The sequence below is a fragment of the Ranitomeya imitator genome, chromosome 2 (assembly GCF_032444005.1).
Source record: "Ranitomeya imitator isolate aRanImi1 chromosome 2, aRanImi1.pri, whole genome shotgun sequence".
Taxonomy (NCBI): domain Eukaryota; kingdom Metazoa; phylum Chordata; class Amphibia; order Anura; family Dendrobatidae; genus Ranitomeya; species Ranitomeya imitator.
Genome location: NC_091283.1, coordinates 372,362,904 through 372,376,615, shown reverse-complemented (window position 1 = coordinate 372,376,615; position 13,712 = coordinate 372,362,904). Strand labels below are relative to the sequence as shown.

General features: G+C 44.1%; 1 protein-coding gene across 1 annotated transcript in view; it reads right to left on the bottom strand.

Moving 5' to 3' along the window:
* Positions 1-4,093: 4,093 nt before the first annotated feature.
* Positions 4,094-13,712, bottom strand: part of LOC138663976 (oocyte zinc finger protein XlCOF22-like) — a 51,876-nt gene continuing 42,257 nt past the window's right edge. The window contains exon 7 of the mRNA XM_069750372.1: positions 4,094-5,487. Coding sequence (XP_069606473.1) covers positions 4,439-5,487 — 1,049 coding nt within the window. The 3' untranslated portion in view covers positions 4,094-4,438. The remainder of the gene's footprint in view (positions 5,488-13,712) is intronic.

Genomic DNA, 13,712 nt, shown 5'->3' with positions numbered 1-13,712 from the left:
TCCAGGGCCGTATTTACCACTAGGCACTTGAGGGCACGTGCCTAGGGCGGCAGGATGCGGGGGGGCGGCACCTGAACAAGGTTTTGTTTATTTTTATTTTTTTTATTTTTTTCTTCAATGGTCCGGGGCTTGCCCGCCCTCCTCTGCCACCTCCGCCCACCTCCGCCCTGCTCCCTCCACCCACCTATGTCTTCTTGTTGCGGCGGGTCTCAGATCACACGCAGTTAAATGTACTGCACAGGGAGCCAGAAGCAGAAACACGTCACTTCATAGGCCCCGCCCCCTCCTCGCTAAGGCGCCAAATTCAGTAGCTGCCTGACAGTCCACCCGCCCACCTCAGTGTCCTGGCTGCTGGGGATCACGTCCCTCTGCTGTAACCTGGCCGGACTGCTGGTGCCTTGACCCGGGGATTGGAAAGGCTAAAGCCCGCTCTGCCCATCAGGACCTGCGAGCGGCTGGCAGTGGGGGGCGCTGGTGGTGGGGAGCGCCATCCTGGGCTGTGGGAGAAGAGCAGCTGAAACCTCTGGAGTTAGTATGAGAAGCCTCCACCTGGATCCCGGCAATTTCCTGTGAAGTGCTGAAGCCCAGGACAGCGGTCAGCAGAGCAGCACAGACCTGGCACCAGCATGCGTCTCTCCAGGAATCCAGGCTGGGTGATCCTGCCCATCACGCTGCCAGCCTTCTCTTTACCAGGACCTGGATAGTGTAAGTGCACGGCAGGGGCTCGGGGCTGCTCTGTGATGGGGGCGGTATAGCCGGGGAGCACTGATCAAAGGAGTCTGTGTGTTGGAGAGAACGCTAATCATGTGTGAAAAGTCTTGGGGGAGGAATGGGGCTGATACTGATCTGTGCACCTCCAGGAGATGCCATGGTCCCAACAATGCCTGCAAGTCCTGGCACCTTCATCATGTCACTGTACCGTCAGCAGATGGTCTGCAGCCGCCTGTCATGTAAGGGTATGTGCACACGCTTCGGATTTTGCTGCGGATCCACAGCATTTCCCATGCATTTACAGTACCATGTAAAGCAATGGGAAATGAAATCCGCAGTGCACATGCTGCGGAAAAGAGCGTGCGGAAACGCAGCGGTTTATTTTCAGCAGCCTGTCAATTCTTTCTGCAGATTCCGCTGCGGGTTTGCTCCTGCTCCAATAGAAAACTACAGGTGAAAACCCGCAGAAGAAACGCAAAAGAAACCGCGGTAAATCCGCAGTAAAAAACGCAGCGGTTTTTCACTGCGGATTTTGCAAATCCACTGTGGAAAATTCCGCAATGGAATCCGCAGCGTGTGCACTTAACCTAAGGGTCACTATGGGGGAAAATACTAGGTGGTCCCTAGAAGGTCATAGGTCCAATATGAGCACTGCCATCCATAATGACACTACCCTGGAGTTGTCACTACGACTGTGGGGTTGTCAGCATTTATGACTGATTGTTATTGTGACAGTTCTGATATTTAGCAGCACTATTTTCTTTTAGGCAGCGCAGTACATATTGGGGATGGGATGTATGGAACTGTTAAGGTACCGTCACATTTAGCGACACTGCAGCGATCCAGACAACGATCCCGATCGCTGCAGCGTCGCTGTGTGGTCGCTGGAGAGTAGTCACAGACAGCTCTCCAGCGACCAACTATGCGAAGTCCCCTCGTAACCAGGGTAAACATCGGGTTACTAAGCGCAGGGCCGCGCTTAGTAACCCGATGTTTACCCTAGTTACCAACGTAAACGTAAAAAAACAAACACTACATACTTACCTACCGCTGTCTGTCCCCCGGCGCTCTGCTTCTCTGCACTGTCAGTGCCGGTCAGCCGTAAAGCACAGCGGTGACGTCACCGCTGTGCTTTACGGCCGGCGCTGACAGCCAGTGCAGGAAAGCACAGCGCCGGGGGACAGACACCGGAATGTAAGTATGTAGTGTTTGTTTTTTTACGTTTACGCTGGTTAGTAACCCGATGTTTACCCTGGTTACCAGTGAAGACATCGCTGAATCGGTGTCACACACGCCGATTCAGCGATGTCTGCAGGAGTCCAGCGACGAAATAAAGTTCTGGCCTTTCTGCTCCGACCAACGATCTAGATCGCTGCTGCGTGTCAAACTCAACGATATCACTACCAGGACGCTGCAACGTCACGGATCGCTAGCGATATCGTTCAGTGTGACGGTACCTTTCATCTATGTTCACATGTTGCATTTTTTTTATGCAAATTTAAAGCTGCATTTAAGCTGCCTACAAAAAGCAGTTTTTGCTGTGTTTTGTTGTCTTTCGTGCATGTTGATAAAGTTTAGTGCCCCTCCACCTCCCCAAAAAAGTCTGATTTAACTCTAAGGTTTTTACACCAAAAACTGCTACTTGCGATTTCTGCTGCGTTTTTAAAAAGTGCAGCATGTCACTTTCAGCATTTTTTATGCTTTTTTTTTTTTTTTTTTTAAACAAGGGCATAAAAACCGCTGAAAGTGACATGTTGCAGTTTTTAAAAACACAGTAGTTTTCCAAATCAGTCAGGGAAATAAAACCAAAGTGTGTGCATGAGATTTCTGAAATCTCATACACTTTCCCGAAAATACTGTAAAACGCAGCTTACAACTTGCATAAAAAAGCAGCAAAAAACCCTGCAAAAATACAACACATGAACACAGTCTTATTAGTAATGTTTTAGGGTAAGTTCACACAATGGCGGCGTTAATGGACTACGTTACACCGCGTTATGCCATGGTGTAACGTAGTCCGTTAAACGGGTTCACATAACGTGAACCTAGCCTTTGACACGCTGTCATGTGCATGACAGCGCAGCAAACACCGCTTCTGATCGGTGGTGAAATCGTCCCGGCGGGTCAGTGAGCCGCGGTTCCCACAGTGTCAGGAGCCAGCGGCATCACAGGGAGTCAGAGAACTATTTCAGTCCCTCCCCTTATGAAAAAATGGACCCTCAATGAAAATATGTCTACTACAATGGTGAGACCAAACCATTTTTTATCTTGAGCACTGGTATGCACGAGCACTTTATACACGTGGTTTTCTTTGTGTCTTTTTTGCCCATGATTTTAGTGTTGTATAAAAAGTTATGTTTTAATAATAAGGGAGACTCTCCTAGCTAAACTCAGTTATGCCATACAAATTCATCAGATTAAGAGAGCTGCTGTAAAAATACAGCAGGTGTATGGGCTGTACGGTCTGGGTCCAGGTGCACGCGCAGTCCTCATATTGAAGCTGGCCCGTGCTGGCCGTACACCTGATAAGCCCCCACAATGCACCGGACCAGAACTGATGTCCGGCTGCACGTCATACTATGAGGAGGAGGCGGGAATTTTAACATAGGGGGCGAGAAAAGAAGGAATGATGACACCCAGCGGGGCGTGATAAGAGCAGCGAGGGGGAGAGATTGGAGACCCGGAGACTACCCGTCCCATTCTACGCCATAACCTGGAGCCTCATTATCAGAGGAATATGTCAGTTAAATTGTTTTTCTAAAGCTTTATAGTGCAGTTTTAGATCAGAGGGGTTGTTAGGGATGAGCTTGCAAGGTGCAGGGACAGGTAGTTATGGCTACTTGCGGACATATGCGGCACTTGCAGTTTTGCACTTGTGGTGAGACAAAAAAACAATGCTAACCGGATCGTGGCAAGTGCCACACATGTCCGCAAGTACCATATTGAATGAATGAGGCCGAACACAGTGTTGCCGTAAGTGATCCGTTACGTGGCAGATGCAGAAAAACTGCCGGATCATCCGCAAATGGCAAAAATTGCTATGTCAAAGTAGCCTAAGTCACCATCGACAGTATCTGCATTAGTCATACCAATGGGGGAGGCAGCACGAAAAGTGCCTAGGGCAGCATAAAGTCTAAATACGGCCCTGAGCTTCTCTACTCGGTATAATGAGTCTCACTGATCTGGTTGATATACAGAGCGTTTGAGTAAAGCAGAAACTGCCTAAATACGAGGACCTTGTCTGATCTATACATCAATGTATAAAGAACTATGGATATAGCGCTATAAAATATGTGATGTTCCTGTAGCCCTAATATTTCCATACATGAGGTCTCTGAATTGATAATATTACCCCAGAATTACAAATTTGGATAAGGGAGGTGGGGAGAGGGAAACATTTTATTTTGATTGGAATGTATAACACCAGATGTTCTAACAAAGCAGGAATGAATCGTACCTGTAAATCGTAATTTACAATATGAAAAGGTTTATTATCGCAGTATAGACAAGTTATAGACTTTGTTCACACATGGAGATAGTATATTAAAAGAAACCGATGACTGGCATATCACTGAGATTGGTAGTTGGAAATATTGGGTATTTTTGAGAGGTTTAAGGGGAGTTGTTGCAATACTATTGTCCATATAGTGAATATATAAATATATAACTGTGCAATATTCAACAATGGTCAACAAAATATGATTTTCAAGTAAAACATTTCCCACCTCTAGGTATGATAATGGCTTCTCCCTTTATGAGATATTTGATGTTTAGTAAGACTCCATTTTTTGGTAAAACATTTCTTACATTCTAAACATGAAAATGGCTTCTCCCCTGTGTGAGATCTCTGATGTGTAGCAAGATATGAGCTATCTGCAAAACATTTCCCACATACTAAACATGAAAATGGCTTCTCCCCTGTGTGAGTTCTCTGATGTATTGCAAGAGTTGATTTATATGAAAAATATTTCTTACATTCTAAACATGGAAATGGCTTTTCCCCTGTGTGAGTTCTCTGATGTGTAAAAAGATGTGATCTATATATAAAACATTTCCCACACTCTGAACATGAATATGGCTTTTCCCCTGTGTGAATTTTCTGATGTGTAATAAGATATGATTTATGTGTAAAACATTTATGACATTCTGAACATGAAAATGGCTTCTCCCCTGTGTGAATTCTCTGATGTGTAACAAGATATGATTTATCTGCAAAAAATTTACCACATTCTGTACATGAATATGGCTTCTCCCCTGTATGAATTCTCTGATGTCTAATAAGATGTGAGTTTTGGTTAAAATGTTTCCCACATACTGAACATGAACATAGCTTCTCTCCTGTGTGAGTTCTCTGATGTATAACTAGTTTTGACTTACTTGCAAAACATTTCCCACATTCTGAACATGAATTTGTCTTCTTCCTTGTGTGAACTCTTTTTTGACTAACAACCTCTATGTGAATTTTTGGATGTGTAACAAAAGATGTTTTCAGGGAAAAACTTTTTTCACATTCTGCACTTGAAAATGACTTTTTTGCTGTAATAGTATTTCGATATTTAATATCTCTTTTGTGACTTTTATTTTTCTTAATAAACTGTGATGAATCAGAAGATGGAACCTGTTTAAAAGGATAAGATGATAGATCTTTGCGGTGAAAGGATGACTGTATTTCTGGAATAGTGGCATAGGCGTCTGTTATATCTTGAGTGATATCAAGGTCATCCGATTTAAAAATTGAAGTAGTCAGTGTACCATCTGATCTCTTGGTGTAGTCACCTGCCAAGAATAATGATTATTTTTTAATAAATTAAGCTGAATTATATTTTTAAAATTTCTAAAATACCCAACGAAATTGCAAGTTATGCAGCATACTGTAATTATATCATTAACCAAGACAAAAAAAGTTATTTTGCAAAGCAAGTAGATCTTGAAAAGCAACATGGCTTCCATGAACCAATCCAGCAAAATCTGTGCTTCCAAAGCCAAATATTCCCCTTGATTCTGAATTCTAGTGACTGCCCAAATACTGTCACCATCAACATTTTTAAAATAGCTGTAGCAGGAAGAACCCACTTAAAAATTTTTAGTTGTTGTGTCTCCAGAAGCACAAGCTGGGCACCACTTTTTGGGCACTCAAATGACATACAGTGGGTACGGAAAGTAATCAGACCTCTTTAAATTTTTCAATTTGTTTCATTGCAGCCATTTGGTAAATTCAAAAAAGTTCATTATTTTCTCATTAACGTACACTCTGCAACCCATCTTGACTGAAAAAAAACAGAAATGTAGATTTTTTTGCAAATTTATTAAAAAAGAAAAATAGAAATATCACATGGTCATAAGTATTCAGACCCTTTGCTCAGACAATCATATGCTGTCAAGTCACATGCTGTCCATTTCCTTGTGATCCTCCTTGAGATGGTTCTACTTCTTCATTAGAGTCCAGCTATGTTTAATTAAACGGATAGGACTTGATTTGGAAAGGCACACACCCGTCTATATAAGACCTCACAGCTCACAGTGCATGTCAGACCAAATGAGAATGCTGAGGTCAAAAGAATTGGCCAAGGAGCTCAGAGACAGAATTACGGCAAGGCACAGATCGGGCCAAGGATACAAAAGAATTTCTGCAGTACTCAATGTTCCCAAGAGCAGAGTGGCCTACATAATCCATAAAGGAAGAAGTTTGGGACCACCAGAAGTCTTCCTAGACCTCGCCGTCCAGCCAAACTGCGCAATCGTGGAAGAAGAGCCTTGGTGAGAGAGGTAAAGAAGAACCCCAAGATCACTGTGGTTGAGCTCCAGAGATGCAGTAGGGAGATGGGAGAAAGTTACACAAAGTCAACTATCACTGCAGCCTTCTACCAGCCAGGCCTTTATGGCAGAGTAGCTCGATGGAAGCCTCTCTTCAGTGCAAGACATATGAAAGCCCGCGTAGAGTTTGCTTAAAAAACACATGAAGGACTCCCGACTATAAGAAATAAGATTCTCTGATCTGATGAGACAAAGATAGACCTTTTTGGTGATAATTCTAAGCGGTATGTTTGGAACAAACCAGGCATTGCTTATCACCTGCCCAATAATACCGTATATACTCGAGTATAAGCCGAGATTTTCAGCCCAAAATTTTGAGCTGAAAGTGCCCCTCTCGGCTTATACTCGAGTCACGGTGGGCGGCAGGGGCGGCGGGTGAGGGGGAGAGGGCGCTGAGGCATACTCACCTAGTCCCGGCGATCCTGACGCTCCCTCTGCCCGTCACACGGTCTTCGGTGCTGCAGCTCTTCCCCTGTCCCACGTGACCGCTGATTAGAGAAATGAATATGCGGCTCCACCTCCTTTTTTTTTAGGGACCACATTACATTTGAAGTCACTTTGAGGGGTCTATTTGATAGAAAATACCCAAATGTGACAACACAAACTGCACAAATCAAGGTGCTCAAAACCACATTCAAGAAGTTTATTAACCCTTCAGGTGTTAACAGGAATTTTGGGAATATTTAAAAAAAAAAATGACTTTTTCACAAAAAATTTACTTCAGATCCAATTTGTTTTATTTTCCAAGGGTAACAGGAGAAATTGGACCCCAAAAGTTGTTGTGCAATTTGTCCTGTGTACGCTGATACCCCATCTGTGGGGGTAAACCACTGTTTGGGTGCATGGCAGAGCTTGGAAGGGAAGGAGCACTGTTTGACTTATCAATGCAAAATTGGTTGCAATTGAGATCGGACGCCATGTCGCATTTGGAGAGCCCCTGATGTGCCTAAACAGTGGAAATTCCCCACAAGTGACACCATTTTGGAACGTACCCCCTAAGGAACTTATCTAAATGTGTGGTGAGCACTTTGAACCCCCAAGTGCTTCACAGAAGTTTATAATGTAGAGCCGTAAAAATATAAAATCATGTTTTTTTTAACAAAAATTATCTCTTCACCCCCAATTTTTTATTTTCCCAAGGGTAACAGGAGAAATTGGACCCCAAAAGTTGTTGTGCAATTTATCCTGAGTACACTGATACCCCATATGTCGGGGTATACCACTATTTGGGCGCATGACAGAGCTCTGAAGGGAGTGCCATTTTGGAATGCAGACTTTGATGGAATGGTCTGCGGGCGTCACGTTGCGTTTGCAGAGCCCCTGATGTACCTAAACAGTAGAAAAACCACACAAGTGACCCCATATTGGAAACTAGACACCCCAAGTAACTTATTTAGATGTGATGTGAGAACTTTGACTAAAGTTTATAATACAGGGACGTGAAAATAAAAAAATATTTTTTTCCACACAATAATGATATTTAGCGCCCAAATTTTTATTTTCCCAAGGATAACAGGAGAAATTTGACCTCAAAAGTTGTTATGCAATTTGTCCTGAGTACGCTGATACCCCATAAGTTGGGGTAAACCTGTTGTGAATTCTGTTGTCGGGCTCCCTCCTGTGGTCACGAATGGTACTTCGGCTGGTTCTGTCCATGGACTTCCTCTGGTGGGTGTTTCTGAGTTTCCTTCCACAGGTGACGAGGTTAATTCGTTAGCTGGCTGCTCTATTTAACTCCACTTAGATCTTTGCTCCATGCCACCTGTCAATGTTCCAGTATTGGTCTAGTTCACTCCTGGATTGTTCTTGTGACCTGTCTTCCCAGCAGAAGCTAAGTTCCAACTTGTATTTCTTTGGTTTGCTATTTTTCTGTCCAGCTTGCTATTTTTATTGTTGTCTTGCTTGCTGGAAGCTCTGGGACGCAGAGGGAGCGCCTCCGCACCGTGAGTTGGTGCGGAGGGTCTTTTTTGCGCCCTCTGCGTGGTCTTTTTGTAGGTTTTTGTGCTGACCGCAAAGTAACCTTTCCTATCCTCGGTCTGTTCAGTAAGTCGGGCCTCACTTTGCTAAATCTATTTCATCTCTGTGTTTGTATTTTCATCTTTACTCACAGTCATTATATGTGGGGGGCTGCCTTTTCCTTTGGGGAATTTCTCTGAGGCAAGGTAGGCTTTATTTTTCTATCTTCAGGGCTAGCTAGTTCCTTAGGCTGTGCCGAGTTGCATAGGGAGCGTTAGGCGCAATCCACAGCTATTTCTAGTGTGTTTGATAGGATTAGGGATTGCGGTCAGCAGAGTTCCCACATCCCAGAGCTCGTCCTCTATTATCAGTAACTATCAGGTCATTCCGTGTGCTCTTAACCACCAGGTCCATTATTGTCCTGACCACCAGGTCATAACAGTACAGGTGGCCCAAAGTACTAATGTATCTCAATAGAGGGATAAGAGACGTTCTGAGACTATTTTTTTTTCTTTGCAGTGTGTTTTGTCTCTCTTTTCCCCTTTACCTCTGGGTGGTTCAGGACACAGGTGTAAACATGGACATTCAAGGTCTGTCCTCTTGGATGGATAATCTCACTACAAGGGTACAAAACATTCAAGATTTTGTGGTTCAGAATCCGATGTCAGAGCCTAGGAATCCAATTCCTGATTTGTTTTTTGGTGATAGATCTAAGTTCTTGAATTTCAAAAATAATTGTAAATTGTTTCTTGCCTTGAAACCTCGCTCCTCAGGTGACCCTGTTCAACAAGTAAAGATCATTATTTCTTTGTTACGTGGTGACCCTCAAGACTGGGCATTTTCCCTTGCACCAGGAGATCCGGCATTGCGTGATGTTGATGCGTTTTTCCTGGCGCTTGGATTGCTTTATGACAAACCTAATTCAGTGGATCAGGCAGAGAAAATCTTGCTGGCTCTGTGTCAGGGTCAGGATGAAGCGGAGATATATTGTCAGAAGTTTAGAAAGTGGTCTGTGCTCACTCAGTGGAATGAATGTGCCCTGACAGCAATCTTCAGAAAGGGTCTCTCTGAGGCCCTTAAGGATGTCATGGTGGGCATTCGAGGAGTGGCGTCATTGGCTTGAAGGAGCCAAGCATCGCGTGGTGGTCTTGACAGATCACAAGAATTTGACTTATCTTGAGTCTGCCAAACGGTTGAATCCGAGACAGGCTCGATGGTCGTTATTTTTCTCCCGTTTTGATTTTGTGGTTTCGTACCTTCCGGGCTCTAAGAATGTGAAGGCTGATGCCCTGTCAAGGAGTTTTGTGCCTGACTCTCCGGGTGTTCCTGAGCCGGCGGGTATTCTCAAAGAGGGGGTAATTTTGTCTGCCATCTCCCCTGATTTGCGGCGGGTGCTGCAAAAATTTCAGGATGATAGACCTGACCGTTGCCCAGCGGAGAATCTGTTTGTCCCTGATAGATGGACTAGTAGAGTTATCTCTGAGATTCATTGTTCAGTGTTGGCTGGGCATCCTGGAATCTTTGGTACTAGAGATTTGGTGGCTAGATCCTTTTGGTGGCCGTCTTTGTCACGGGATGTGCGTTCTTTTGTGCAGTCCTGTGGGACTTGTGCTCGGGCTAAGCCCTGCTGTTCTCGTGCCAGTGGGTTGCTTTTGCCCTTGCCGGTCCCGAAGAGGCCCTGGACGCATATTTCTATGGATTTTATTTCGGATCTCCCCGTCTCTCAAAAGATGTCGGTCATTTGGGTGGTTTGTGATCGCTTTTCTAAGATGGTCCATTTGGTACCTTTGTCTAAATTGCCTTCCTCCTCTGATTTGGTGCCATTATTTTTCCAGCATGTGGTTCGTTTACATGGTATCCCGGAGAACATCGTTTCTGACAGAGGTTCCCAGTTTGTTTCGAGGTTTTAGCGATCCTTTTGTGCAAGGATGGGCATTGATTTGTCTTTTTCCTCGGCTTTCCATCCTCAGACAAATGGCCAAACCGAACGAACTAATCAAACTTTGGAAACATATCTGAGATGCTTTGTTTCTGCTGATCAGGATGATTGGGTGTCCTTTTTGCCGTTGGCTGAGTTCGCCCTTAATAATCGGGCCAGCTCGGCTACTTTGGTTTCGCCGTTTTTCTGCAATTCAGGTTTCCATCCTCGTTTCTCTTCAGGGCAGGTTGAGTCTTCAGACTGTCCTGGTGTAGATACTGTGGTGGATAGGTTGCAGCAGATTTGGACTCATGTGGTGGACAATTTGACATTGTCTCAGGAGAAGGCTCAACGTTTCGCTAACCGCCGGCGCTGTGTGGGTCCCCGACTTCGTGTTGGGGATTTTGTTTTGGTTATCGTCTCGTTATGTTCCTATGAAGGTTTCCTCTCCTAAGTTTAAGCCTCGTTTCATTGGTCCGTATAAGATTTCTGAGGTTATCAATCCTGTGTCATTTCGTTTGGCCCTTCCTGCTTCTTTTGCCATCCATAATGTGTTCCATAGGTCGTTATTGCGGAGATACGTGGCGCCTGTGGTTCCATCCGTTGATCCTCCTGCCCCGGTGTTGGTTGAGGGGAAGTTGGAGTATGTGGTGGAGAAGATTTTGGATTCTCGTGTTTCGAGACGGAAACTCCAGTACCTGGTCAAGTGGAAGGGTTATGGTCAGGAAGATAATTCCTGGGTTTTTGCCTCTGATGTTCATGCTGCCGATCTGGTTCGTGCCTTTCATTTGGCTCATCCTGGTCGGCCTGGGGGCTCTGGTGAGGGTTCGGTGACCCCTCCTCAAGGGGGGGTACTGTTGTGAATTCTGTTGTCGGGCTCCCTCCTGTGGTCATGAATGGTACTTCGGCTGGTTCTGTCCATGGACTTCCTCTGGTGGGTGTTTCTGAGTTTCCTTCCACAGGTGACGAGGTTAATTCGTTAGCTGGCTGCTCTATTTAACTCCACTTAGATCTTTGCTCCATGCCACCTGTCAATGTTCCAGTATTGGTCTAGTTCACTCCTGGATCGTTCTTGTGACCTGTCTTCCCAGCAGAAGCTAAGTTCCAACTTGTATTTCTTTGGTTTGCTATTTTTCTGTCCAGCTTGCTATTTTTATTGTTGTCTTGCTTGCTGGAAGCTCCGTGAGTCGGTGCGGAGGGTGTTTTTTGCGCCCTCTGCGTGGTCTTTTTGTAGGTTTTTGTGCTGACCGCAAAGTAACCTTTCCTATCCTCGGTCTGTTCAGTAAGTCGGGCCTCACTTTGCTAAATCTATTTCATCTCTGTGTTTGTATTTTCATCTTTACTCACAGTCATTATATGTGCGGGGCTGCCTTTTCCTTTGGGGAATTTCTCTGAGGCAAGGTAGGCTTTATTTTTCTATCTTCAGGGCTAGCTAGTTCCTTAGGCTGTGCCGAGTTGCATAGGGAGCGTTAGGCGCAATCCATGGCTATTTCTAGTGTGTTTGATAGGATTAGGGATTGCGGTCAGCAGAGTTCCCACGTCCCAGAGCTCGTCCTCTATTATCAGTAACTATCAGGTCATTCTGTGTGCTCTTAACCACCAGGTCCATTATTGTCCTGACCACCAGGTCATAACATAAACCATTGTTTGGGCGCACGGCAGAGCTCAGAAGGGAAGGAGCACCATTTTACTTTTTCAACGCAGAATTGGCTGGAATTGAGATCAGACACCATTTCGCATTTGGAGAGCCCCTGATGTGCCTAAACAGTGGAAACCCCCCAATTATAACTCCAACCCTAACACACCCCTAACCCTAATCCCAACCCTAACCATAACCACACCCCTAACCCAAACACACCTCTAACCCTAATCCCAACCCTAATGCAAACACACGCCTAACCCCAACCCTAACCACAAGCCTAACCCCAACACACACCTAACCCCAACACACCCCTTAACCATAACCCTACCCACACCCCTAACCCTAATCCCAACCCGAATCCCAGCCGTAAACGTAATCCAAACCCTAACCCCAACTCTAGCCCCAACCCTAACTTTAGCCACAACCCTAACTGGAAAATGGAAATAAATACATTTTTTAATTTTATTATTTTTCCCTAACTAAGGCGGTGATAACGGGGGGTTTGATTTACTATTGATAGCCGGTTTTTATATCGGGTTTTTAGGTTTGGCAGCTGTCACACGCTAAAAGATGCTTTTTATTGCAAAAAATAGTTTTTGCATCACCACATTTTGAGAGCTATAATTTTTCCATATTTTGGCACACTGAGTCATGTGAGGTCTTGTTTTTTGCGGGACAAGTTGACATTTTTATTGGTACTCTTTTCGGGCACATGACATTTTTTGATCACTTTTTATTACAATTTTTGGGAGGCAGAATGAACAAAAACCAGCAATTCATGAATTTCTTTTGGGTGGGGCGTTTATACCGTTCCGCGTATGGTAAAATTGATAAGGCAGTTTTATTTTTCGGGTCAGTACGATTACAGCGATACCTGATTTATATCTATAAATATATATATCTATATTTTGGCGGTTTTATACAATAAAAACTATTTTATATAAAAAATAATTGTTTTTGCATTGCTTAATTCTGAGAGCTGTAACCTTTCTATTTTTTTGCTGATGGCGCTGTATCATGGCTCGTTTTTTGCAGGACAAGATGACGTTTGCAGCGGTACCATGTTTATTTATATCCGTCTTTTTGATCGTGTGTTATTCTACTTTATGTTCGGCGGTATGATGATAAAGCATTATTTATTGCTTTTTTTTAATTTTTTTTTTTACAGTGTTCACTGAAGGAGTTAACTAGTGGAACAGTTTTATAGAGCAGGTCGTTACGGAAGGCGATACAAAAAATGTGTACTTTTATTGTTTTTTTTTAATTTATATGTATTGTGTTGTGTTGTATTACATGTATGTATAAATGTATTTATTGGAACAATATTTTTTATTTCTTTATTTGGGATTTTTTAAAAAATATTTTTAAACATGTTAATATTTTTTTTCTACTTTTTTACACTGTCCCAGGGTGGGTCATCACTGTATAAAGTCAGATCACTCATCTGACACTTTGCACAGCACTGCGTCAGATAAGCGATCTGACAGGCAGTGCAGGAGGTTTACTGTTGCCTACTCTCAGGGAGAAGACCGGAGGAACAACATGTTGTTCTGAGGGTCTCAGGGAAGCATGCAGGGAGCCCCCTCCCTGCGTGATGCTTCCCTATGCCACCGGAATGCTGCGATCTTGTTTGATCGCAGTGTGCCAGGGGATAAAATGCCTGGAGTCTTC